At 43.4% G+C, this 27,004-nt stretch overlaps 1 protein-coding gene and 1 long non-coding RNA gene across 2 annotated transcripts in view; one reads left to right on the plus strand and one right to left on the minus strand.

Annotated features, from left to right (window-relative positions):
• Positions 1-6,327: 6,327 nt before the first annotated feature.
• On the plus strand, positions 6,328-11,934 carry LOC148901687 (uncharacterized). The gene is made up of 3 exons (XR_016114159.1): positions 6,328-6,486; positions 9,786-10,094; positions 10,852-11,934. It is a non-coding gene; the product is annotated as an uncharacterized LOC148901687 (long non-coding RNA).
• A 3,192-nt stretch (positions 11,935-15,126) lies between these two features.
• The window catches only part of LOC148901688 (teneurin-2-like), a 234,314-nt gene continuing 222,436 nt past the window's right edge, over positions 15,127-27,004 (minus strand). The window contains exons 32-40 of the mRNA XM_088989625.1: positions 21,755-21,990; positions 21,360-21,656; positions 20,730-21,287; positions 19,985-20,254; positions 19,455-19,865; positions 18,164-18,274; positions 17,804-18,071; positions 17,517-17,647; positions 15,127-17,433 (exon numbers count right to left, since the gene is read on the minus strand). Of these exons, the coding sequence (XP_088845751.1) occupies positions 16,696-17,433; positions 17,517-17,647; positions 17,804-18,071; positions 18,164-18,274; positions 19,455-19,865; positions 19,985-20,254; positions 20,730-21,287; positions 21,360-21,656; positions 21,755-21,990 (3,020 nt within the window). The 3' untranslated portion in view covers positions 15,127-16,695. The remainder of the gene's footprint in view (positions 17,434-17,516; positions 17,648-17,803; positions 18,072-18,163; positions 18,275-19,454; positions 19,866-19,984; positions 20,255-20,729; positions 21,288-21,359; positions 21,657-21,754; positions 21,991-27,004) is intronic.

The raw sequence follows: 27,004 nt of genomic DNA on the forward strand, positions 1-27,004 counted from the left end.
CTGTGTGTTATTTTTTTGGGTGCACTTTTGATACATGTATAGTATATCATGTTTTCGTTTGAGTATCTGTGGTTGTGATTGGTTTACATGTTCACTTACACTTGGTTTTAAGATTATTCCAATTACTGTACATTGTTTGCTTGAAGAAGATGTCACTTTTACCAGCACACTAGAGTCATGAAGGTGCAAATGAACTGCTGCAATGGCAAATCATACACATAATTCTTCATGTTCTTACTGAGCAATGTAAACTCTTATATAACTGCATTTTGTAGGCGACTTGTTTTTTTCACTGGTGATGTTGAACCCTGAACCCTGAGTCAGGCATAGACAGACAGTGCATTCTGACAAGAGGGCCAAAAAGCTGTCACTCCCCCGACACTACGTATTTGATGAATGTTCTACACATGAATGGTCCCAAACATTATATATGGGGATAATGCGGAATCAACATTTACTTTAATGTAGCACTCCAATGCAATGCAACAATGAGGGTGGTTTCTAATTTGTTGTTTGCTTCATATGAGCAATTGGAGGAGTCGAGAAATAAAAGCAATTTCCTCTGCCGTCTATAAAGTCGAAAGGCAAATGTTTGTTGGTGTTCCAGGCTTTCTAAAGTGCATCAGCTGGTTGCTGGGGGGGTCGTGGGGGGGGGGGGTGAAGCACAGCGCCTGAGATTAGGAGAGTGGCTGGTTTTAAAGAATGAGGGCAGCTGCAGCCTAAAGGACACACAGATTGCATCCTCTACAATGGGTGGAAATGTTTAACATATTTTTGTCATCACTCATTTTATGAAATGTGGTATTCACCAGGAATTTTGTGAAGAGTCTAATACAAAACTGGTGCCACTATTCACCTCAAGGTGATGCATCATGTAGGTCTGTAGCCAATTTATGATATGACAACAGGCCGCAACGCCCAAGAATGGAAACTTAATGGTGCGCAGTATCTCAGTTTACTCAGATGTTCTTTTCTCACGAGGTTTCATCCATCACCCAAAACTATGTTTGTGATTTCACACGCACACAGTGTTGCTTGAACTTTATAGCACTAACCAATTAGGCGACTCAGCTTCACAAATCAACGTGTTTCAATGACACATGCAGTAACGTGCGGTGAGGTTCCTGGCTGGTGATGCACTGACGTCATCACAGTCAGATTTACAAACATATGACCTCCACAGAATACCTTATGCACCATTTAATTGGCAACAGTTAACGTGTTTTGTTTAAAATGTCATGTCAGCATTCTTTATATATTGTATACAAACTAGCATCGAAACAAAACAAATAATTAAAAAAAACGTTATCGTGTTACCTTTGCTTATAAATGAAGTCCAAGTCTCTCTGTCTCAATGGAGATCACTGCCAGTGAAGAAAGTCGTCCTTGATTGGATTGGATATGCCTTTATCAGTCCTGTTCCGACTGTATGTTTTCAGTCTTTTGTGCTGAGAATGACCACTCCACTGATGCTGTAGTAGTGTAGTAGCTGGAACAATGAGCACGAGCTGGAGCAACTTTGTCGCTTCAGGAAGAGTTTCAATGAGAACCTTCTTGGCCGAGAAGCTGTCCAGGAGATTTACATTGATCCCTCACCTTTTGTGAGCTATACAGTCCGGTGTTGGTCTTCCTTTAATTATTATCTCCTGCTTCGATTGAAAGTCCAGTTTAGGAAATTCTTTCGATTTCCATATGTAATCCACCATTCTGAAAATAAGGCCAAGCAACACAAAAAATGACTGGATGGTTGCACTTAACTTGCTAACCGTTTACTGTAGCTTGCTGTCTCTAATTCTATTATTCTGCAGCCGTGGAGTCGCAAGAAGAATCTAGCGCCGCCTGTCATGAGGCAGGAGAACTGTGTGCCTCACCTATGCACACAGTTTTGATAAAAATAAAATAAACACTGTAGTATAGTGTTTATAATGTACAGTGACTGTACATTATATACACCAGCTAAACTGTAGAAATTTAGTTCATATACTAAAAGCTTTTGAACACTTTAATAGCGATATGCAGAGGGACAGCAATGCGGTCTCACTGCAGAGCAAGCCAGCACCGTTAGCATAGTGATTGCGCAATCCATGGTGAGGCACTGCTGCCTCACCACTCGTCTCCACCTAGTATTTGAATGGTAAATGTGAAAATTCGGCGATTAAAAAAAATATATATATACAAAAAATGGTGAAGTTAAATGGAAAACAACATTAAAGTACAAATCACTAAATAAATATAACTGTTTAATTTATTTTGTCATTTGACATTTCCATGATGACAGGTGAGGCGCAGCCTTACCTGCCTCCCCTGACTGCACGTCACTGGACACATGCCACATACGGCATGCAAAATAAACAACACATCCTGGAACTTGTTTTCGAAAGCCACGTGATAAGATTGAATTCTTCACATTCAGACTGCAGTTTGTGCACACTTGAATGTTTTTGTGAAGTCTGCCTGTTGACCTACATGTGCTGTTTGGACAAGAGTGTGGGAATGCACGTGACACCAACATCAAATGTGAGTGTTGAAAAACAAACTTGAACAAATGCTTCCAATATGAAAAACCTCATATTTTTTTTTGTGGGGAAACCAAAAGTAAACCACTCAGCTGCTACATGCGTATTAAAATGTTTTGGTGAAATGTTTGGTCATTGCATCACTGTAAACAACTTCACTGGAGACGGATACTCCAACCTTCCCTCTTGAGTTTAAAGTGAACTTGAATAAATTGCACATTTCTACATTCCACAGTCAAAATATTACCGTCTTTCTATTGCCACCTCCTCCTCTTCCCTCTTCTAACAATCCAATTTCAGGGGGTGGTGGGTTAGGTGCTTGAACCGGGGTTGGTCAACCAGGCTCTATTTTTGTTAGCTGCTGCTGTTTGAGGTGTTGGAGGAGCATTGCTGGGGTGACAATGTAAACATACACTCAAACACACAGCTTTCTTGGTTGCATGTATCACAGTGGAATGGAGACTTTGAGTAGCCCACTGACCATGAGTGTATAGATAGAGTGCAGTATGTGTATGATACACACCACTTCCACGTTCGAACCAGCAGAATAATATACAATGGAGAAGATGTTAGGTATTCTACACCTACTAAAAACATTGTAACGTCCAGTGCTTGTTATTTAAAGGACGTCTCCGGACAAGTTGTGTCCATAATTTGTAAAATGGCTTCAAATGACTACTCAGCGTATTTTAATAAGATTGCACCGCATATAGCTATATTTTACGTTTTAAGACTCACGCTGAATATTCAGGAAGTCTTGTTTTTGAATTGGTGACGAGTCCGTACGTGACGTCACTAATTAGCGGAATTCCGCTTTTTTTTCGCCCAAGTTATATTTTTCTATGTTCATATAAAAGTTATTTTATTTCCGTATACAACCGCTAAAACATTTGTTTTTAAGGGTGATGGGTTAATCCGAATGCGCCGTGTTTGAGTTGGCATGCTTTCGTGTGTTTTAGTCGATGTCGGTTGCTTCCGTTCGGCGCCTCGGTAGTCTAGTGGTTAGCACACCGGCTTCACAGTGCAGAGGTCGCCGGTGTGCGTCCGACCCCGGCCTCCCAGTGAGGAGTTTGCATGTTCTCGCCAGGCCCGATCTCCTCCTAGCAAATTTTTACAACGTCTGTGTTGGTATTTCAGGATCAACATTTTTATCATCTTAGTTTGTACATTTTGACATCTTTGTTTTGTAATGTTACATGTGGAGTCCCACAGGAATCAGTACTTGGGGCTCTACTTTTAAGTGATTACAGTCTTCCATTTGGTGATATGTGGAAATATAACACAGGTTTTCTCTGTCCTGCCAATGATACCCAGTCATCTATGCCAATAGAATTAACAAACCTGTGCAATGCCTGTAATCTTGAGAGTTTTGAAAGGCGCTTAGAAATAGGATCAGAATCAGAAAACCTTTAATAGTCCCACAATGAGGAAATTTGCAGTCCACAAAAGCAAATTAATAAAAATAAATACAATTTAAAATGAGGTGGCCCGGTAGTTGAGTGGTTAGCACGCCGGCTTCACAGTGCAGAGGTTGCCGGTTTGCGTCCCGCTCCGGCCTCCCTGTGTGGAGTTTGTATGTTCTCCCCGGACCTGCGTGGGTTTTCTTCGGGTCCGCCGGTTTCCTCCCACATTCCAAAAACCTGCATGGCAGGCAGATTGAACACTCTAATTTGTCCCTAGGTGTGGGTGTGAGAGTGACTGTTGTGCGTCTTTGTGTGCCCTGCGATTGGCTGGCAACCAATTCAGGGTGTCCCCCGCCTCGTGCCCGAAGACAGCTGAGATCGGCTCCAGTACCCCCGCGTGAGAGTAAAATATTGCGCGACTGTGCACGATGAAATGAGAAAACAAATATGGCAGCTCCCTTACCACGCTTGTCGCCAGTAAACTTCCGCGAAACATTGTCACAGTTTTGGTACTTATATGTTTCATGTCTTAATAGTATATACCGTATTTTTGAATGCTGCTGTGCCGATGACCATTTTGTGTTTGGGAGCCTTTTCCTGAGCATCTTCATCTTTATTAACGTGTCCAAAATCTGCACACAAAAAAATGAACCCAGAAGTGGCCAGTTTCAGAAGGTCCCACCCCCTTTTTCGTGGCGTCACCCCAAGACATCTTGCCTTGCTGGAGAATCAAAACAATGGCTTCAGATTCGGAAAATATGCTTTGTTGTTACTCATGCAGTTATGAATATGATTCAAATAGTTCTGAAGAGGAAAGCATACATGTTTGCAATCGATTAAATAATTTATTCAGTGCCATTTTGAGGCAATAGGGGGGGAAATGTAGCACTAAAAAAGAGGCAGAAAATGGCGACAAAGCTCCGTGTAAGGAATTAATCAGCACGTTTCCACAGGCTGATTAATTCCTTACATGGAGCTTTGTCGCCCTCTTCTGCCTCTTTTTGGTGCAACACAAAGTTTTCAGACCAAACAAGTACAGCAAAATGCATTGACGTGTTGGAAGGACTGCTACAATGTGTCCTTTTTTCGGTCAGTGATGTAGGGTGAGGACTCGTCACCAACTCAGAAACAAGACTTCCGGATTATTCAGCGCGAGTCTTAACACGTAAAATATAGCTATATGCGGTGGAATCTTTCAAAAATACGCTCAGTAGAAGTCATTTGAAGCGATTTTACAAATTATGGACACAACTTGTCCGGAGACGTCGGTTGTCCTTTAACAGTGTCATCAGCAGGTCGCCACCAGAGACCAGAGGATTCACAGAAAGAAAAGAATCAAAGTGGACATCCCTGAAATAAATAAGTACTGTACATTGATTAATAAATAAGCAGCTGTTGTGAATTTTTCCATTCAGTCCTTTCTCGGGAGCACGATTTGTGGTTAAAGAACTGAAACGTGGAACAGTGGAGACAACCCAGTTCAAAAACAGATCAGATAGTTGTGATTTTCTTTTACCATTGTATCTACACCGTAGAATGCTTTTATAAAACGAGTGCTATTTTACACTGAGAAGATGCTTCCATCTACTGCAAAACAATGTAACCACACGAAACTTGATACGTTTTTTTAATTTATTTATTTATTTATTTATTTATTTATTTATTTATTTATTTTTACATAATTTAAGATTTGTCTTTACGTCATAGAAATTATATAACTGCAAATTACTCCTCACCTGTTATTAATTAAGATGAATTACAGACTTGTTTTTTTTTCTGGACTTGGTGCATCTCGATGTTGTCGGATGTTTATGAGTCAGGAATTTCGCGGAGGGGTCGGGTCACTTCATTTCCCGAAAGTCCCTCCTTGCTTGTCAACTCTAATCTCTGATTGGACAATCATGGGCGGTCGGGCCACAGGTGGAGATCCGTTTGTTTTTACAGCTGCCTCGCTGACTGACGAATCATACGGGCTCGTCGCCGCCTTATTGGATGTGTCGCGGTTTGTGGGCATTCACATTTGACAGGCAAATCATGTGATCACAGCCCTCCCGGTGACCCTTGTGAGAAAAGGAGAAAATGGATGGATGATTTACACATAAACCTTTGTTTTGTATTCTAGGTCAAATCAACGTGCTTTTGCAACTCCATGTTTGTAACCCTTATGGTGATGACAATATATGATTTATGTTTTTGATTCATTTTCTAAATATGAACCAAAAACGCGCGCGCGTGTGTGTGTGTGTGTGTGCGTGGATTAAAAAATATTTTCATGAACTAACAGGCAGAACTGACACATCCAATATGGCGGATATGAAAAACAACGATGCAACGATTCAACCTTTCGTGAGAAGAGTCCTCTATGTCTATGGTCGCGGTATCCAATCACGTGTTTCATTCCCCACAAATAGCGTTTTTTCCCCTTTTCAATAATGTCACGTCCCGCTAGACGTACTCGACGTTAGGTTTGAAACCTAACGTAGTCTGATTTTAGGAAAAGCAACGGTCGAGGAATACGGGATTTTTTTTGCCGTAACAAAACAAATTCAGCTACCATTCTCTCGAAGGTAAGCTTTGCTAAATGCTCATCATGGCCTACAGTTTGTTATGAGTGAAGCGGAATCATCACCAAGTTCAGTATTTACACAGCGGGTTGGGCTTGGCCTACAGGTGCACTAAAACAGTTTCCTCGGCGTCTGAATAATATTGGAAACCCGGAGTCATTCTAATACTTGCAGGTAAACATAATTAAATCTTTAATGTCACAAAAATCGTCGATGGTGGAAATATTGTATTATAACGGCTTCATTTACACGGGGCAGCCGAGAGGGTAATGTTTGCTGTTGTTTTACCTCATCCGAGGTAGAAAGGAGCAAATAAAGACTTTTAGAGGGCAGTGTGACATTATTGATGCTTGCTCAAAGGACTTGAAAACGTTGAAATTTTTATTGTTGTCAGTACATAACAAAATAATCGCATCAATATGGAGGCAGAAAGGCTGGATACACACAAGGCATGAGAAGAGGGGTTTGAAAAAACAACAAATTGACCGAAACTTCAGCATTACACAATACCAATAAATCCCGATTCGTATAGCACTTTCACAACAGCTGCAGCCATAGCAAAGCGCCGAACAAAAGATTTAACATAAAGTGAAATAATAAACACAATAAATAACATTTAAGATTGACAATCGAGCAATCCGTATCGCTTTTTGTTTAAACGCTTTGTGGTTTAAACCAGTTTGAGATGAAAGAGGTCAGACCGCGTTCTTCACCAGTGGATAAGAGACATCATGCTCAAAATGTGCAAACGTCAGCTACAAGTCAAGTTTCAATTCAACAAGAAGCTGTAGCAATCAATGATTAAAAAAAGAGATTGGTTCACTTCTCCTGTCTCATGTAAATCCATTTCATTTCCAAGTGGCGACTGTTTTAAATGTGCATTTGTTCTCCACGCCGACGGTCCTCTTTCCCGATTCTCAAGTTCAGCATTGAAGGCCAATTTATTGTTGTTTCTGGTGTTCTTTTGCCACAATCAACATTTGACCTTTTTTTAATAAGATTAAATACGTTTGTAACCCTCTGCCCGTATAGCTGAATTTGCTGTTGCCATGGGTGTAGGGCTCATTGCCTTCAGGTGAGACAAAGCAAAGCATTTAGACCTCAGTTTCCTGCTCTCAGAGTAGCGTTACCACAGTTACAAAGCTTTGCCATCTGTCACTAGTACTGATAAGGTAGGAGGTAAAAGGTCTAACACATTTAACAAAAGCATAAATTGAGGAACCATGGTCTGGGAAGTTTTTATTATGATGGAAAACTCTGGTCTAATCACAAAATTCCACAATTCTTTGACCATAATATGTGGTTTGACACCATTCCATTTGTGTGTGAACCTCTAATAATCAGAATCAGAATCATCTTTATTGCCAAGTATGTAGAACACACAAGAAATTTTTTTCCGCTTGAACACGCTGCACTAGTATCATCATCAACAAAATTGCAAAGAGGCACTATACAATTCAATTTGGGCTACTGTTCAGAGTTAATGGCTTGGGGGAAGAAGCTGTTTAAATGTCTGCTGGATTTGGTGCGCATGGATTGGTAATAAATACTGAAGCTACCTTTTGGAGGGGCGAAAGTGAATGTAGCTACATACTGTAGGGTGGCCTGAAAGCAGTTATTAGATGTTTATAGTGTAAATACTGTATAATGAGCGACCGAGGAAGCTTTCGTTTTCCATTGCTATGGTTGTTCTGCATGAGCAAATCCACCCAAGGAGGCTTGAATGACAGTTGTGATGTTCCAGGTGTCATTAGCAATTTTGCTGCATAGGCAGGTAATATTTCTTGGTCCCATTAGAAATTCTCAATACAACTTCCTACCCACAAAGCCCAGAGTGAAGCAAATAACCTTAGGACATTGCTTGAAATGTGTGAAAGTGGGTCTTCACGTCGTATTGAACTCACTATCAGGTGTCTTTGGGCTGACTCAAACTTTGAGTGCTATCACCATTGGAATAAATAAACACATTGCCCATCTGTTTTGCATTTTATCTCTCTCCCATGGTGAATGCCAATTAGCCTTTCACAGTGTCCTGTGACTTCAGATCTTCCATTTGTGAAGTCTGTGTGAACAGCAAGATGGTGGTCCCTATATGCCGAGATATGATTCATCATTGAATCCCATGACATTTTTGCATTGGAAAACTGTCTTTCTCTGTCATGCAAAAACTGCTGCTCATATTTATTTGTGACTACAACAAGCATGAAATATGCTGGATGGATCAATGAAAACCATTAATGCCCCGTTGTGAGTTGCATCACTTTAGTGGCTTTCAACAGGGAGCCCCTAAGGAATTCATTACTTCGTGTGGCTCTGGAGGGCAAGTCGCAGCACACAAACACTTGAATGCATGTGTGACAACCAAGCAGCAAAAACAAAAAAAAAAAACAACAACAAATGGTGCTTCTTCAGCAACATGCCGCTGTTTGGTGCATGTTATATGGCGCTGCAGCCTGCAACCTACAGGCTTGCTAGCATATGTGGCTCAATACGATGCAGAGGCACAAATTCACTTCCTCTTGTGTCAACACGGCACAGAATAACTCATTGCCCTCACGGGCAGCCAACAAGCTGCTCTTCAAACTGGGATATTTTTTTTATAAGTGAAGGGAGATAGACGGAGAAGCCATGACAGATTTTTAAGATGACCTGAAGATGTGATACACCTAAATATGGGATTTGGTGATACCATAAACAGTTTTGGAAATGAAGTGCCAAAGGCACATTTAATTGGACTGCAATACACAATAGAAAAACTAACTGAACAAACCAAAAGTTAAATGGGCGTTTTGCCACAGTTTTTGTCCTTTCTCAAAACATCATTGCCTTATAATGGTTTTCTTCATTTCAGTTGGAAAAAAAAATCCATTACACCCCATGATCTGTAACGTCTTCTCAAACAAGTTGTCTTTATTTTAAAAACATCAATTCAATACTTTCACAGTGTGCTGATATGTTCAGCATCGACCTCACCCACCGTCTCCCTCACCACAACTGTACAAGACACGAGAGTGTTGGTAACATGAGGATCACTGTTGGAATTCTCCTTAGCTGGATCTTTTTTTGCACAATAGTCACAAAAGGGGTTAAAAATGGCATTAAATGTCAACATTTTGGCCGAGTGGGCAGAGCGAAGACGCAAGTGCTTGCTTTTGCTTGCCCTACACAAGTGTACTTTCAAAATAAAAGCACAGAGTATAGTTGACATTTTATTTTGCCTTGATGAAAGACTGCCAGAGTGGGTCAAACAGACCACGGCTGACCAGACTGTTCCGGTCTGATACGGTGTATTTTCTTTTCAGGCGATTGCTGAGAGATGAATCCAGACCAACCGCCTCCATACCCGGGCCCGTCCGCTCCGGTCTACCCTGCCCCGGGCCAGCCTCCTCAGGGCTACCCGCCTCAAAGTTATCCTCCGCAGGCGTACCCTGTAAACATGCAACAGCCTAATCCAAATTACCCCAATTACCCACCTGGGCCAATGGGAGCCGGAGGTCCCTATCCAGGGCCAGGTCAGCCGCCTTATCAGGGATATGCTGGACAACCCCAATACGGCTGGCAGGGTGGACCCCCACCCGGACCCATGTATGGAGAAGCTCCTAAAAACACAGGTAGGCGGGAAGCCGGGGCACCGACATGCTAATGAGAATTATTTTGAAACTGCTGAAGCGCTTCAGATAATGGATGGATTAAAAACATGTACTAATTTGAGTACTTGAGGCAAAATAGATACATTTTGAAATGCAATCTATTCATTTTGAGGTGTTTGGGAACTCTCCGTTCGTTTCAATGCTCACAAATCGTTACACAGTTGCTTTGAAAAATGAGCATGGTTACCTAAGGCATCGCTTTACCTGGTTGTTGTTAGCGACAACATTAAAATGTGCCAAGGTCCAACTATCTTAAGATATCACTTTTCCCTCTGCCACACACTCGTTAGTAATTAACCATAACGCACATGAATCACATCAGAGGTCAAAGTTCATCATGCATTCTCTTGTTCAAATTTAAAAAGCTGTTCCCCTGCCTCCCCATAAACTATTAATCCCCAATACGTGGGTGGAGACAGCTGGTTGTCACCATTGCTTTTTGTTTCACCTTGTCATGAATCAGCGACCGGTAACCTAATCCCGCCCTTCCCCAGAAAGCGTGAAAAGGATCTGGCTGGTGATCCCCTTTAGCAGTGCCAGTCTTCCTTCAGTCTATAAAAGTTTGCCGTTACAATGTTGATGTCCTCTTTGACGAGCTTAGTTGGAGGCAAATCAAACTCGCCGCTGGACACTCGCTGCTTAGTTTCTGTCTATCCTTTGATTTGATCAACCTTTTGCGAGGACGTTTGGAAGAATAACCTCTCTCTTTCCAATGCAGTGTACATGGTGGAGGACAGAAGAAGAGACAACTCTTCAGAGACGTGCCTGACAGCCTGCTGGACAGCCCTGTGTTGCTGCTGTCTCTGGGACATGCTGACATAATATTTCTCTGCACCTTATTCTGCTCTCCATTTTTTGCGTGCCTCAAAACAGTCTTGTCCTTTCTTGGTCTTGCCTTCGTTTCCTTCAACACGGTGCCTCTTGCGCGCAGTGTTCCTCACTTTTTAGCAGCAGAGTTTCATGATCTATCCTGAGCATACAATAACAGCAAAAACAGCATCCGTTTGTTTTTGGAATGTTTTGCGTATACATGATGACATGTCAAAAACAATCGGGCAAACACAGATCTGCAAAAATCGGAGGGGGCGGGTGGTTGTTTTGGTCTGAACTACTGAATGAACACTGACATGCATGCACGCACAGTTTTAACCAACAACCATTTTGACTATTTATAGTGAAACAATAACAACAATAGCAAAAGTCAAAACAATGTCTATTACTGCTGAGAATGGCTTTGTGTAAATGGTCCCTTGTCGCCATCTTTGTGCAATCGGCCCGCCGCGTAACGTGAAATAATGCGCAAAGAAACTCGAACGCACATGCAGCTTCTTTTACGCTCAAGCTGATCTCACGAGAGGGTCTCAAGCACTTTATGATGATTACCTCGGCCTGTACGTTCCAACTCGCATCTGCTTTCCTCACTCTTTAGTGGCTATGTTCCTTCACCTTGATCCGTCATTGTCCCATAAACCGGCAAGTCACAATTGTCTACAGTTGAGCCGCAGGGTCTTCTCTTTAGAAGCTGACAATAGGAATATTTTTCCTTGTGATTTTCACATTGTCTTTGGGTAAAATCAAAGGACAAATATTGAGGATCACGCTGATTCATGCTTTACTTTTACCAGGTTAGCTTTTAATAATCACAATTCTTTTCCCAACACAATCTTTGTCTTTAAAAACAAAATAAGTGAAAAACACAACTGAAAATGAGAAACAATGCTGTGATCAATAATGCGAATGACCCATAACATGCCTGTTTGCTTGAAATGAACATCTTACATTAAAATATTTTTCTTTCCCATTCAGCCTTGTGATTTTTATTTGCGTCGGAAGACAAGGAGAAGCCTCTTCTCTGTTATTGCGTGGCGCAAACTAAACGGATACATTCAAAGCATTGGCCAGGCTACTTTTGGTGTGCAAATTTGCAAATACCATGACCCCAAAATACCCCGAAAGGAAACGTATGGGCGACGGGATAGGAACGATGTCACGGTTTATGGCTGTTCTGTCATCGTTATCCTATCTTTATGGCAGCCCATAGAGTTTCCAATAAAGCTTTCATTTTGGGCATTGTGGGAGAGGAGGCTCAGTGAGGCAGTGTTGAGCTGTGCACAGTTGGTTCCCCTATTGTGTCTTTCTGTACGTTTCATTGTATCTTTTTATGTCTGTTGTTTCTTTGATAGTAGTTAGCAGTCTTCCAAAGCATGAACGGACTCAAGTGGATCCAGGAGATGCCCGTAAGTCAAGCCAACAGCACGTTGGACAAACTAGTGATACAATTACGGCTTTTTAGAGAGCCGGATTTTTCGGCCAGCTCTTTCAACTCCCAAATGGCTCCTCAGTTTTTGTTGTTGTTGCTTAAATTAATTTACTATCAACAGTAATGTAAAACAAATTATAAATGCACTAAAATTTACAATATATGACTTATTTGTTGCTTTATTTGTATTCGTGTGTGTGTCTTCTACCATGGATTTTGACCAATCACGTGTGGTTTTAAACAAAGGTTTAAACAGTTTAAATGCGAGGAAAGGGATTGATTCGTTGACCTGACCTGGACTTAGATGTCAATGAGATGGATCGAGGAAGAACATCAAAAGTTATCTCCTTGATTATTTTTGTGTGTGTGCGCGTGTGTGTGTGTGTGTGTGTGTGTGTGTGTGTGTGTGTGTGTGTGTGTGTGTGTGTGTGTGTGTGTGTGTGTGTGTGTGTGTGTGTGTGTGTGTGTGGGGGGCGGGGGGATTGGCGCCTAAAAGTTGCTGCCTATAAAGATGCTGCTCCGGCCGTCACTTCTCAGAGCCAGCTCTAAAAGCCAGTACAACTTAAATTTGTCAGTGGTGTGTAAAAAAATGGTGGTGGTGGTGGTTGACACAGGGAGGAATCCGGCGTCCAGTTACACCGATCTGAAGCATGTGGTTGAATTTGTTTCACCGGAGCAAGTCGGCAAAAGCGTTGAAATTTCGCAGGGCCAGTAGTCACAATGTGATGCACAACGTCGCGGGGGCCAGTTGGGTCGTCTGACTGGTGTTGCTCAAGTCGGGGAATCAACAAAGGAGTATGAGGAATTGAGAAGATGATGGGTTTGGGAGGTGCGAGGGATGAAGGAGTGTGGGGTTGGTCGTGCTGCCTTGCACGGACAGGCCAGTCTTCGCATCAGTCAACCTCTTCTGGCGAATGTTAACGGACAGGTCAAACTCGTGCAGGAAATCAGCGCCAAGGATGGGGTGAAGATGAAAAGGAAGGAGCGACATAGGCCCAAATGGAGGTTGAGAAACCTTTGGCCATACGTCTTGGTGGCGGTGCGGTTAGCAGCTTGCAGGGACACTCCAGCATCGTAGTTATGGCGCTTTGCAGGAGACGGAGGAAGAACGCTGACGTCTGTGGCCGAATCGACCATGAAGCGCCTCCTCAATGTTCGGTCGTGGACATAAATGATGCGGCTGGTTCCTGTTGCAGCGAGGGCTGCATCCTCGACTGGGGCTGCATCCACAACTACGGCAGCGTTCCCAGATTTCAGTTCGAAGGGCACGCATCTTGTCGACTAGCAGTTACATCAGTCGAGGGCCCTGGCGACAAGACGCTGAACGGCAGAAACGGGGGGCTGCACTGCGTACGCCTCTGCAACTTAGTCGGTGAGGTCGGCCACCAAATGCAAAGTAGAGTTGGCGGGTGCGGCCGCGAGGACCATCGGGGGCAGCTTCTCGATGAGGACATGCTGCAGGAAATCCTGGTCGTTGATTTTGTCCCCCGCCATCGTCTCGCGGCCTTGCAGGAGCTGGGAGGGCCGACCGTCTCCCAGCTTGATGTCACGCATCAGGGCAGCATAGCTTTGACGTTCCGTGAGTGTGGTCTGCTTCAGGATCTCCCGTTTTAGAGCAGTGGAAAGATTTTCGCTTGGAGGGTTGAAGATGATTTGGGGCAAACGACCAGCCAACTCTGAGGTAAGGGCAGCGACCACATCGTGAAATTTGGTGATCTCTTAGCTGATGCCACGGTTGAAGAATTGAGAGTCGATGACTTGAAGCCAGAGCTCCATGTCGTTGAGCCAGGGGGAGGGAAGTTTGAGGGAGACGGCAGAAATCTGGTTAGGGGTACACTCCAGAAGTCGATTGGGCAAAGGAGAAAAAAATGCTCAAGATAGCTCGCCAATAAAGAGCTTCTTGTGCTCTTTAATCGCTCCTACGCTAATTGTCAAACCCCAAAGAAAGAATGACACGAGGGCCAAAGACAATTGTGTGGAGAAAAGGTTTCCTCAACAGACAAAGTATGTCCAACAGCTTAATCGCGGCGTGGAGTCGAGCAAGTCGCCCTGCCTTGCTGCCTTTTTCCTTCGGCGCCCGCCAGAGTCCGAGCGTTTGTGTAGCGCAATCACTCTTCCTTCGCCGTTATCAGGGAGAGCGATTTTCCAACAGCATGCATGCGTGGGAAGCCGTGTGCACTTGCGTCAGCAGTACGCGCGAGCGCCGCCAACGTCCCATTAACAGTGATTATGCTAAAATGTAACTTATTTTGAAAGTAAATCGGCTTCTGAAATTAGCAAGGGGTGCATGAATATTTACTGTCTCTTCTTTTCCTTTCGGCTTTTCCCTTAGGGGTCGCCACAGCGAATCAATGTCCTCCATCCCGATTTTGTGCATCGTCTTCTCTCACACCAGCTACCTTCATGTCCTCTTTGACCACATCCATAAACCTCCTCTTCGGTCTTCCTCTCGGTCTCCTGCCTGGCAGTTCAAGGCTCAGCATCCTTCTCGCGATATAGTCACTCTCTCTCCTCTGGACATGTCCAAACCATCTCAGTCTGGCCTCTCTGACTTTCTCTCCAAAGCCCCAATGTAGCCACAAGGGGGCACAAGCCAGTGTCTTATTGTGCCGGTCCCAAGCCCGGATAAATACAGAGGGTTGTGTCAGGAAGGGCATCCAACGTAAAAAAAATTGCCAAAGCAAATACGTATCCGAATCAAGCATGAATATTTACTGTGTAAGGCAAAAAAGAGAGATGAAAGTGAACTAGACATTGTTGGGTTGAATTAACAATCATGTTTTATTCATAAATTCCCAGAAGAGTCTCGTTTTAGTGAGTGTACGTGTTATCCTTTGATAATACTGATTTGGTACAGTTTGACATCCATCACGAGTCTCTCCACAGTGAGGAGGATCCATTACTGCTACTGGGATATAGGTTGCAAATCCACCTGTTTCCAAAAACAAAGGAAGAAAACAAAAGCAAACATCAAAACTGAAGACTGATGCTGTAGATATGCAATATTAGAGTGCCACAAAACTCTAGAGTAGTAATACCAGCCAAAGATTTTGCACGTTACAAGCCACTTCTTAGAAATATAAAACTCGATATTCTGAACAATATTCTACTGTGCTGCATAAAGGTAGATCTATACACTGTACATTGAAATATATATTGAAAAATCATTTTCACAGTTTTAAAGACTTTTATTTAGAGTATAAATCATTTTAAACACTTTATTACATAAATTATTTTTTAGAGTGACTATTATTTGCCCTGTAGCAATCTAAAATCATACAAAAACAAAACCAAGACAAAATGAACATTGAATACATAATTTACAAAAAAGAAAATGAAGTCATATGCTAAAATTCATTTTGAATTAAACTGACTGACTCATTCATGATTGTCATATATTACTAAGAATAAATAAATAGAAAATGTGTAAATTAAAATAAATATGAACTTAGTTTTCTGGACTCTGTGACGAGTGGTTTCTGTACAGAAGTGCCTCTGTGAAGGTCTCACAATCCTACTGCGACTGAAACATACAAAACTACAGCATCTACCGCATCAATACGCAACATCCCGAAATTTAGTGTAATTGGACACATATGTAACATGTTTCTTCTCCCGGTCTAAAATCAACAATGTCGCGTAGCGCCAACATCCACACGTATCGCCGTCTTTTTTCCCTTCTGCTCTGGCTGGTGCAATTTCTGGTCCGTTCGTAGCAGTTCGAGGAGGGCTTGTGTGTTTCTTTGCTTGGTGGTGAAGTGCATCAGCAGACTGCTCAGTCAGTTATGGGAAATGGGAGGCCTGAGACAAGGTGACGACGCTGGACAAACTTCAAACATTGCCTTGTCTCTCTCTAGTGTCCTTCTTTGATGTGTTGGTGCCATGGCAACACTTTGGAGCGTTGCCGTGCACTCTCATCCTTTTTCCTTTCAGCGTCCAATAGAGCCACAGGAGCCAGCGGAGCTCCATTGAATGCTCATGGGCGCTCTCAGTATGACCCAAAAAATATGGGTGAAAATAGCAATCATCTTTTTTAAAAAGGGGAATCTTCTTAGATATTCAGTAGTGCCATCTCACGTATTCAGTTTTTTTTCCTTTAAAGAAACATATTTTATTTGTCTGTTTTGTTTTTGCCTGCGGCAGAAAAAAACGAATAATAATGTTGTGTCACTCTTTTCAAAAGTCCCTGCAGCGTTCCATGAGTAACCCCGTGTGTTAATGAAATCTCCAGAGAAAAAGGGTCGAGGAGGCTGGGAAGGGAAAAAGGGCTTCAGAGGATTTGGACTGATTCATGGTGGGCTGTTACCTCCTGCCCATCTCATTCTGTCGAAGAAATTGGATATTGTTGCTGCTGTCAGCCAGTTCTGGATATTGCTCCACAGGCAGTACGTAGTAGCCATCATAGCCTTGTACCCTGCCCGTTGTTAGAAGCTGTTGTCGCTCTCCCTCAGTCCAGAGGCGACTGCCTCCTTTTCCGTCTCTGGCCCTCTGCTGTTCCTTGTACCAGGCTCCCGCCAAGGCCCTCTGACGAGCCAACTCCAACAGTCTTATCTTCTCCTCATCCACCACATCGACAGAGAGCCCGTAGCGAACGCTCAGAAGAAAAGACGGCACCGCAAACTCCACCGTCACCCCTCTCCTGGAGCGGCCGCTGACTGTCACGTTGATGCCGCTCTCCAGTGACTTGCGTCCGTTCGTAAGCCCCAAAGCCAACAGGTCGCTGTCAGCAGAGCCAATTTTCGCAAAGTAGTGGCAATCCTTCCCTTCCTGCGTGTAGTGGGGGCCTTCCAGGTACTGGGCGCCGTTCAGCACCAGAGCTACTTTGCGGCTGTCATCGCTGGCTAAAGATGAAACGCCGGCCACCGCTTTGCCCTCCTTGATAGCCAGCATCACTCCACGACCGATGATGGGGCTGCTAGTGCCGAACCAGTGTCCGGGCTTATCCTTTCGTCTGCGCCGCTCCTTGTTGAGTAGACGACCCTCGAGAGCCATGAACGCCTGGTTGTGACGCTCTGCCGCCTGCTGCACACCAGTGATGAGCTGCACATTCCAAACCCAAAAAATGATTGTGAGATACATTGATGAAAATTGACTATCATAGCCAACATTGTCCGATTCAGTACCTGTCCATTCTCACAGTGCTGAGTAGCCTGCAGCTCATACGGTGGCTCTACAAAGTAGAGCGAGTGTCGAGGGAATCCTGGGATTATGTTACTGAGCTGGAAGCCAAACATCACCAGCCAACTCTTTACATCTACAGGATCAGATTCAATTTAAATGACATTTCTCAATTGCAACATGGAGGAATCATTTAGGAATTTCATTTCAAAACATTTCTTTTGTGACTAATACAAAGTGCATGCAAGGAAAACGCTGCTCATGTGTATAAGTACATTATTTTTTTCCATACCTGTGACATAATTTTTTACATCTAACATGTCGCTGAGGGGATTGTTGTTCTTGAACATGTACAGATTAAAAGGAGAGGGATCTTTTCCAATATTGGGCCAGATGCTATAGTCAGGTGAAGTCCAGCGTCCAGCCAAGACATCGTAGTCACGCTGGGTGAAGTGGACCAGCTTGGTCAGGGCATCATACAGGCCGCCATGAAATCCGACTACCAGCTGGAATTCTGGGTTGGAGTCCAGGTAAACCTCCCCATATGCTGTGTATTGAACCTGAGTGAGGAGAGCATTGGCTTGTTTGGTATGAGGATACTCAGAAAAGACTTCAAGCTGGTTGGAGAACTACCAATTTGCATTTACAATACCTGCTTGATCATTTGTCCATTGCTGCTAAACACAGCCAATGGTGTGCCGGTGTTGTCAGATGCTATGTAGTATTCCTCTCCGCTGCTTACCTCCATGGCAAACACATGGCCCTGAACAAAAAACAGGCCAATGAAAGTGGATTTGTTTTAACGTTGCTTGGAACATAGAGCTTTAATTTGCAAGTTAAAAATCATTATATATGCTGTGTATGAAAAACAACAACTTTTTGTTGCATATCATATAACTAATAAACAAATAAAGCAAAAATAAATAAAGAAATCTTATTTTCCCCTTCGGTTTTTCCCCTCAGGGGTCGCCACATCGACCCAGTGTCCTCCATCTTCAGAGGTTTGATTCACATGTATAAATAAATACAACTACAATAAAAAATGACAACAATAAAGTAAATGAAAAAAATAATACAATGAAAATAATGTAAATACATAAATAAATACACAAACAAATGAATAAATGAATAAATACAGAAAAATGAATAAATAAATGAACAAACAAACCAACCGACCAAAACAAACAAACAAACAAACATATATATAAATAAATAAATAAATAAATATATAAATAATAATAATATAAAAATAAAACTCAGTCTATGGGGATACAACTTCAGGAGTGCGGCACTTTTTGCGCGCCTCATCACTCTACAATTCTCACTTGTGTGTTCTGGTTCTCTGTGTGATGTGCAGTCAAAATATACATCATATTGTAAATCTGATATGCCCAGTAAAAAAAATGTATAAAATATGGAGCCATGGCCAAATTTCCATTAGTTGGTGCATTAAGTTCTTGCCAACATTTTGACAATATTTTGTCACATATGGTTTGAAAATTGGACGACTCCCCAGAGGTCAATGTTATGTGTTAAGATATGTCATGGTCAATGAAGCACTCCAAATATGCTCATTAAAATATATTGATGTCATCAGTTGACTTGATTCTTTTGGTAGCATAACATTGCATAACCTTGACTGGAGCAAATGAAGCAAACCCAGGCCATAACATTGGCCCCATAAACTTCATGATGAACACTGCATCACTTGATCCACTCTGCTAACTATGATGCGACCATCACATTGAACCAAGGTCAACTATTTTGACCAATCATGTACTTATTCCACCTGAAACCACCCGATTAAAAAATGGCTGATAATGCAAATAGACTTTGGGTGAACTTTGACGATTATCCATTTGTGTCCCCCTGGTATATGTCAGCTTCAGTGCAAATCAAATCCCCTTACTACATATGAGCAAAATCTACACATGCAAACCTACCTGAAGGTCATAGTAGAGTGAGGAGATTTCTGAGCTTGAATGGTTAAAAATGTGTGTCACCCTTGTCGGGTGGTTGAGGTCAGCATAGAAAAATTGAAGGTGCTGTCCAAGGCTGTTCCGTGTTGAGACCCTCCGGCCTAACCCATCGTAGTGATAAACAACACTCCAGCCACCAGGGACTCGATTGTAGACCCTCAGCAACTGACCCTTGGAATTGTAATCGAAAATGTCAGAACCGCGCTGGCTGAGGTAGCCGTCCTCGTCCACACGGTACTGGACATCTCCCAGCCGTGTGATGCGATCACGGAGGTCATAGCGGAGCGGCATGATTCGGGCGCTGTTGCCAGGGTTCAGCAGATGAAGGTTGCCATTCAGGTCATAGCTGTAACGCCATGTCGACCAGTCGTTCACCTGAATACAAAAAGAGTGTCGGTCATTTGCGCATACAATGGGGACATCACCATCTCGGTGTCTGATAACACAAGACCATAAATCATCTTGATATGAACTCTTCCACGTGGGTTATTCACCTTGACGCCAGTGAGCTGTCCGTCTCCATCATAATCATAACGATACTGAGTGGTGTTGGCATAGGGCCCGATTTTCAGCTCCCTCTTTACCACTCGTCCCATGCTGTCGTACTGCACCGTCATCCAGTACATGAGGGAACGGAAGATCTCATACTGGACCTCCTTGATTCGTCCGTGGGTATCGAAATGCTTACTCAGCGTCATCACAGCTGTGGTGATGATCTGATTAATGTCGTAGTAAATAACCCCAAACTTTCCAAAGTGCTCCACCTAGAACAGAAAGGTTTGCAAATTACATAAATCTGATGCCACCCAAGGAATGCACTAGTGTCGTAGTTTCTGCACTAATAGGCGCTTCGGACTAAAAGTCACACTGACTGAATTGCCTATATTCAAATTGTTTTCATATTAAGCGCGCATATAAATAACATAGAATAGACACAACAAGAGAGGTTGAGTTTGCATTATGCATACACTCGATGAAGCTACGCTTAAAGGAATACAATACAATTCTGTATGATTTACACAGCGCTTTTATGACTGCTGCAGCACTAATTGCTTTACAGAATATTTAAAAGCACCCAGATGAGAAAATTGATCCATATATAAGGCCCATTGGATTATCAGGTGTACTGTTAACATTTGAGAATATTGAACACATTTCGTTGCGCTTTGTTGTTTGGAAAATACCGTACTTAAAAATGACTTTGAAAAGTATGCATATCTATGCTGAAAGATAGCACACCTTGCCAGAGATTTCATCATATCTGTAGAGGTCCACAGGTAGAGGTGTTTCGCTGATGACTGGCTTCATACTTGCAATTCGGAAGCTGTTGTCGTGGTAAGTGTAGTCGAACCTTGCGTTGACCATGCCCTCCTCACTGAAGCGATAGATTTGCTTGTCGATGAGCGGGCCCATTTTCCGATAGCGAATGGTGCAAGAAAATCCACCGCTCTGTAGATTGACCATCTTCAGCACGCCCGCTGTCTCATCGTAGCCAAAGGTGACAGCCGTGCTGTCATACACAATCTCGGACAACTTGGCCAGCTTGCCGTACTTGTAGAGGACGCGGCGGCCAGTGCCGAGGTAATGTATGGCCTGAGGCCTGCCATCTTCACTGAAGTCGTGGATGATGGAGGCGTTGCTCTCTGGTGGGTTGTAAGTGTTGCGGATGTACCCGATGGACACGTGGGTGAACATGGTGTGGCGGGCGACGCTTGGCATGGTGACTGCCGTGACGCGGTTTGAGGTGTCAAACTCAAAGATATACTGCTTTTGGCTCTGCAGTAACAGCACCATGGACTAGGCAGAGAAAGCATTTTGAGTGGCGTACCTTTCCCCCCAGAATGAAACCAATAAGAAAACTGTGCTTACTTTATCGAGGTAACTGTAATTCCAAACCTTCCCGTCCACAAACGAGCGAGACAGGATGCGTCCGTGGGGATCAAACTCAGTCCTCTCGCTCATGCTCCCCCTCTGCAGGCCAACAAGTTGACCAGTGGATGAGTAGGACACATTGACCACTGCCAGGCTGCTGCTGGGCAACCACATAGCTGGCCGGCCCTGAGCGTCGTACATGATGCGTAGGGTAAACTTGCGATGATCATCGTAAATCTTCTCTGTGCGTGTGTTACGGTCAAAGTCAATAGAGAGGAGGTTGCGACCGTGTGCCTGGAGGAAAAAGTACACATTTACAAAGATGAGTTCGATAAATATGTATTTTTTTCCCCGTTTCCTTTGGGGTTATGGCTGGAAACTGATCAACTCACTCTTAGCTTCCTGCCAAACACTGTAATTTTTCCTTTGGTTTGCTCTTTACGCAGACGCCATTCAATGGAGTTCAAGCCATTATCTGTGGGAAGGGTTATATTCCTGCGGCCGATGGTTGGGCTGACATATCCTGCCAGGATGTGGGGCTCTGTGTGAAAACTTATGCCCATCCCATTGGCGTACATCACTCTCAGGGTCCCATTGTTGCACATCTGGTAGTTGTTCCTGACTTGGTCTTAAAAGAAAAAAGAGGTACCAATTTCAAGAATGCTTGCTAGGTCGTAATACATTGATTCCAATGTTAAATGCAGCAAAACAGTTGTACGGACTGTCCTCTCAGGGAAACAAAACTTTTTTTCCAGCATTACTTCATGCTTGTTAAACAAATACATTTTTTAACACGGACAAACGAGACCAATTCAACAAAACGTTTTTTCTTCACAATGTTGTCATTCGCCAAAATAGACACACATTTGATCTAGCACATTTTCTCCATTAAGTCTTGCCAGGTCTTAATGTGGCCATATCACACAACTTTCATCTTCCAACAGTTCACTATAAGCATAGCTATGATTTGCACAGTGGCTATCTAATTTCTTATAAAATGTAAGTTGTTTTTGAGGCTATTTTTGACACTCTGAATAAGACGCCTGGTTAACTGGCAATTGTTTCGGGAATTGAAAAGCATGACGTGGAGCGCCATTCCTGAATTTGTTAAGGTTTTGGTTTTTCTTAGGGGGAATCAAGCTCCGGTCAGACCTCTGGCAATATTTTTCCCTCCCACGAGGGCGCAGCATTTACCGCCCCCACTTCCACTGCAGATAACTCTATAACCAAATAAGCTTGACACACTTTTTTCGGTTGAAAGAAGAGAGTCTAAGGTTTCTTATTCTGCATTAAAGGTTTATGTAGTCTTAAAACTCAATATTCTATGGGTTCTGCAATTTGAGTAAAAATGATAAAAACCCTGGCAGTGGAGTTAACACATTTTTGTACATTGTCTGGGAGTGAATGAGTTAACCTGGCTAAAAAGTCACGATAGTTAATTTAGCAGGCATGATATGGTCCTTTTAATATTAAATCGATTCCACAAAAAAAATCAAATAAATAAAATGGACAGATCCAAATGATCAGTTGATCCACTGCAACACCCGTTTTACTCTAAAAAAAATATCAACATGTTGATTTGTGATACGATTGTGTCTGCTCCATACAGTATTTATGACTAATTTGACTTGAGCCGAGTTGAACAATCTCTCTCGTCTGCTGAATAAAATCTCACATCTCTCTACACAGCCCTCCACGTTCCTTATCACCACAGTGTAATGAATCCCTGGCAAACACAAGGATGGAATCAGATAAGACCACTGCAGATGTTGAGCTTAAATTCTCTCTCTCAGGACAGAAAACACACATCTTAATCACAGTGAAGTGACTGAAAGGGAGATAAAATTGTTTTGGGCTCAGAACAATCTAGCGGACAGGAAAGGGGAAGCATATTCTTTTTTTTTTCATTTAGAAAAGGTGAGGGCGATTGGAAAGAGAGCAACTTACAGGAAAGACTCGAGGCCAACTAATTAATATTGTGTCAACCTACATTGAAAGAGCTGAATTAGAGCTAGAAGATGGAGGAATGTCAGATTTGCTACGTATAAAGGACTTGATTGAAAGTATAAAAGATTTTGAACCAGGAATAGCCAAACCAAGTGAAAAAGGTCGGGATGCAGTGCGAAAGAGAAGCATAGTGCCCCCAGACACTGCCCCCTGGCGCAAAGATTTCAAAATATCTGGACAAATAGGTGAACTCGGACAAAAAGATAAACTCACATTTTCTAATTTGGTCAGACAGATAGAAAGTGGGCTCAGTAAAGGCTACCAGGGGGATGAGATCATCGATGCAGTGGTTCGTGCCATAACACCAGGTCTGCAGTTGAGAAGCTACCTCGAAGGGAAAGAAAATCTTACCCTAACTTCTTTACGAAGGATTCTCCGATCTCACTATCAAGAGAGAGGAGCCACTGAGTTGTACAAGCAGCTCTCATCGGAAGTGCAGACTAATAAAGAGTCCCCACAGAAATTTCTACTGCGTGCAATGGATCTTCGTCAAAGGATTCTTTTTGCATCTCAAGAAGCTGAATCAGGGGTGAAGTATGATCCCACGTTGGTCCAGAGTTTATTCCTGCACACAGTTCTGACGGGGTTACAGAGTGACAATGTAAAGAGTGACATGCAACCTTTCCTCCTGCTAACCACCACATCAGATGAAGTACTGTTAGAAAAATTAAACATGGCATGTGCAAATGAAAAAGAGCGACAGGAAAAAAAGAAAAATGCTGCTGCACGGGTGACAACGCTGAACACTGTCCAGGTAGATGACACACCAGTCCCGATTGGGAAGAAGACAGTCTTAAAGCAGAATACTGTTACTGTGCCGAATGAACTCCTTTCAGAGATCAAAGAGATGAGGTCAGAGATGATGCTGTTAAAAGAGCTGCGTGCAGAAGTGTCCCAGATCAAAGAGACTATTCAGAAACCAACAGCCACTTCTCAGCCCACCAGCGGAGGACCTGAACGCCTGCCTGACCACTACCCTGAACAGGTCGCCTTCACTCCACCTTCACAATATCAGGTAGATCCACCAGCCAGGCACTACTACACCCAGCACTCCCCATCAGCTCTTCAGCAGTACCACCCAGCACCAGGGCCCAGGCCGATGAGGGGGGCAGCACAGTTCCAGCAGCGGTTCGCCCCTCCGCAGTACTACATGCCCCGTCGCCCTCAGCCCAGGTGTTATTCTTGTATTCAGACAGGTGAAGAATATTGTCAGCACTGTTTTAAATGTGGAAGTAGTGAACATTTCAGAGCAGGCTGCAAAGCACAGAACTCAGCTAGGAACCATGCTTTAAACTAGAAAGGGTTACTCCAGTGGGACATGGTGTGACCACAGAGACAGATAGGTCCCAGTGTTACAGTGGTGCTATGAAAATGGAATGTAAGCCCCACACACGTGGCCCCGTTCAGAAGAGACATAAGCAGTCATTTGTCGAGCGTACAGATAAGAACCAGTGTGGCAAATTACCTTCGGTCAGGGAGTTAGTGGGAAAGAAATGTCTTATTCGGTGCTTTTTGGGTAACAAAAGGGTTGAAGCACTCTGGGACTCGGGGTCCCAGGTGTGTGCTGTAGATGAGTTATGGAAACAAACAAACTTACCTGACGTGTCATTGAAAAATGTGAATGAACTTATTGACCCTGATAACACTCTCAATATTGTGGCAGCTAATGGAACGGATATGCCTTATGTAGGATGGCTTGAGATATCATTTAAACTTGGTGCTAATGATCCAGGGCTACTTGTACCAGTATTAGTACTAAAAGGTGACCAGCAACAGTGTCCTATCATAGGGTTTAATGTCATTGAGCGTCTTGTGTTAGATAGCCTCTCTAATGAGTCACAAACAGGGGATACAGAAAAGCTCTTGAAATCGGTTAGACTAGCTTTTCCCCACCTTAAGCGCAATAAAGCTGCCACTTTCATAAAAGCAGTTAGTCTGGGACAAGCACATGAGTACCGTGTAAAAACAACAAATGAGAGATTCACTATAGCCAGGCATAGCTCACTTATTATTCCATGCAAAGTACAGGCTAAGCCCTTTAAGGAAGATGTTACATTGGTTTTTGAGCCAAGTGAAAACCCACAGTGGCCAGATGGCCTCGAGCTTTGTGACTCGTTGGTCTCAGTTAAGGCAGGTTCCATCCCTAGGATAGTTGTTAGTGTCCAGAACCCTACTAATCATGATATTAGGTTTCCAGTAAAGGCTATTATTGGTACAGTGCAGTCGGTAGGGTCTGTCTACCCAGCTAACATATTTAAAAGGGACCTTCCTTCAGTGGTTGTCAATGAGGTCCATGTCCAGAATACCACCATCGCTCTCAGTGAGCAGTGGGACCCCCCAATAGATCTTTCTCATTTGGACGAAGATAAAAGAAAGACCGTTCAGCAGATGTTGAGAGAGGAATCGGCATCATTTTCAAAATCGGACGACGACATAGGGTGTGTGGAAAACCTACAAATGGACATTTTGTTGAAAGACACTGAGCCTGTTTCAAAGACATATATGTCTGTCCCAAAGCCAATGTACAGAGAGGTGAAAGACTATTTACAGGACTTGATAGCGCAGGGGTGGGTGGAAAAGTCCACTTCCTCCTACTCATCCCCTGTCGTCTGTGTCAGGAAAAAAGATGGTACACTGCGCTTATGTATTGATTACAGAGAGCTGAACCGGAAAACACACCCTGACCGGCACCCCATCCCACGGGTACAGGACGTGGTGGATAGCCTTGGGGGTAACACCATCTTCTCGCTGCTGGACCAAGGCAAAGCATACCACCAGGGGTTCATGTCCAAAGGGAGCCGACACCTGACTGCCTTCGTGACCCCTTGGGGCCTTTATGAATGGATTCGAATTCCGTTTGGACTCATGAATGCACCAGCAGCGTTCCAGCGGTGTATGGAACAATGTCTGGAGGGGTTACGGGACGAAATATGTGTCCCCTATCTTGATGACATTCTTGTTTTCAGCGGGACATTTGACAACCACGTTGAGGACGTCAGACGAGTGTTGCGACGTCTCAGGGAAAATGGAATAAAACTCAAAGCCCGAAAGTGTGACCTCTTTAAGCCGGAAGTGAGGTACCTCGGCAGGATTGTCTCTGCTGAGGGGAGCAGAATGGACCCGGCAGATACAGCAGCAGTGCGTGCCCTGAAAAACAAGCAGCCAGGCACTGTCGGTGAGCTTCGAGCCATTTTGGGACTATTAAGCTATTATAGGCAATACATCAAAGATTTCTCTTGTATCGCTAGTCCCTTGTATGCTTTGCTTAAAGCCCCTCTGAATGTTGAGACTCAGCAGCATCAAAGACAAAAATGGAAAGTGAGACATAACAGTGTGTCTTCCAACACACGTGTTGAGTGGAGTGATGAGCATCAGTCAGTGTTAGAGCAGCTAATAGACTGTTTAGTTCAACCACCAGTTTTAGGTTTTCCTGACTTCGCGCATCCTTTCATTTTGCATACAGATGCCTCTAACCGGGGTTTAGGTGCTGTGTTGTACCAAAGACAAAATGGCAAACTTCGCGTGATAGCCTATGGCTCTCGGACATTAACTGCAGCTGAGAAGAATTATAATTTACACTCGGGCAAGTTGGAATTTTTGGCGCTTAAGTGGGCGATCACAGACAAGTTTCGTGA

This window comes from Hippocampus bargibanti, linkage group LG02 (assembly GCF_051943395.1).
Source record: "Hippocampus bargibanti isolate YZ-2025 linkage group LG02, ASM5194339v1, whole genome shotgun sequence".
In the NCBI taxonomy this organism is placed as follows: domain Eukaryota; kingdom Metazoa; phylum Chordata; class Actinopteri; order Syngnathiformes; family Syngnathidae; genus Hippocampus; species Hippocampus bargibanti.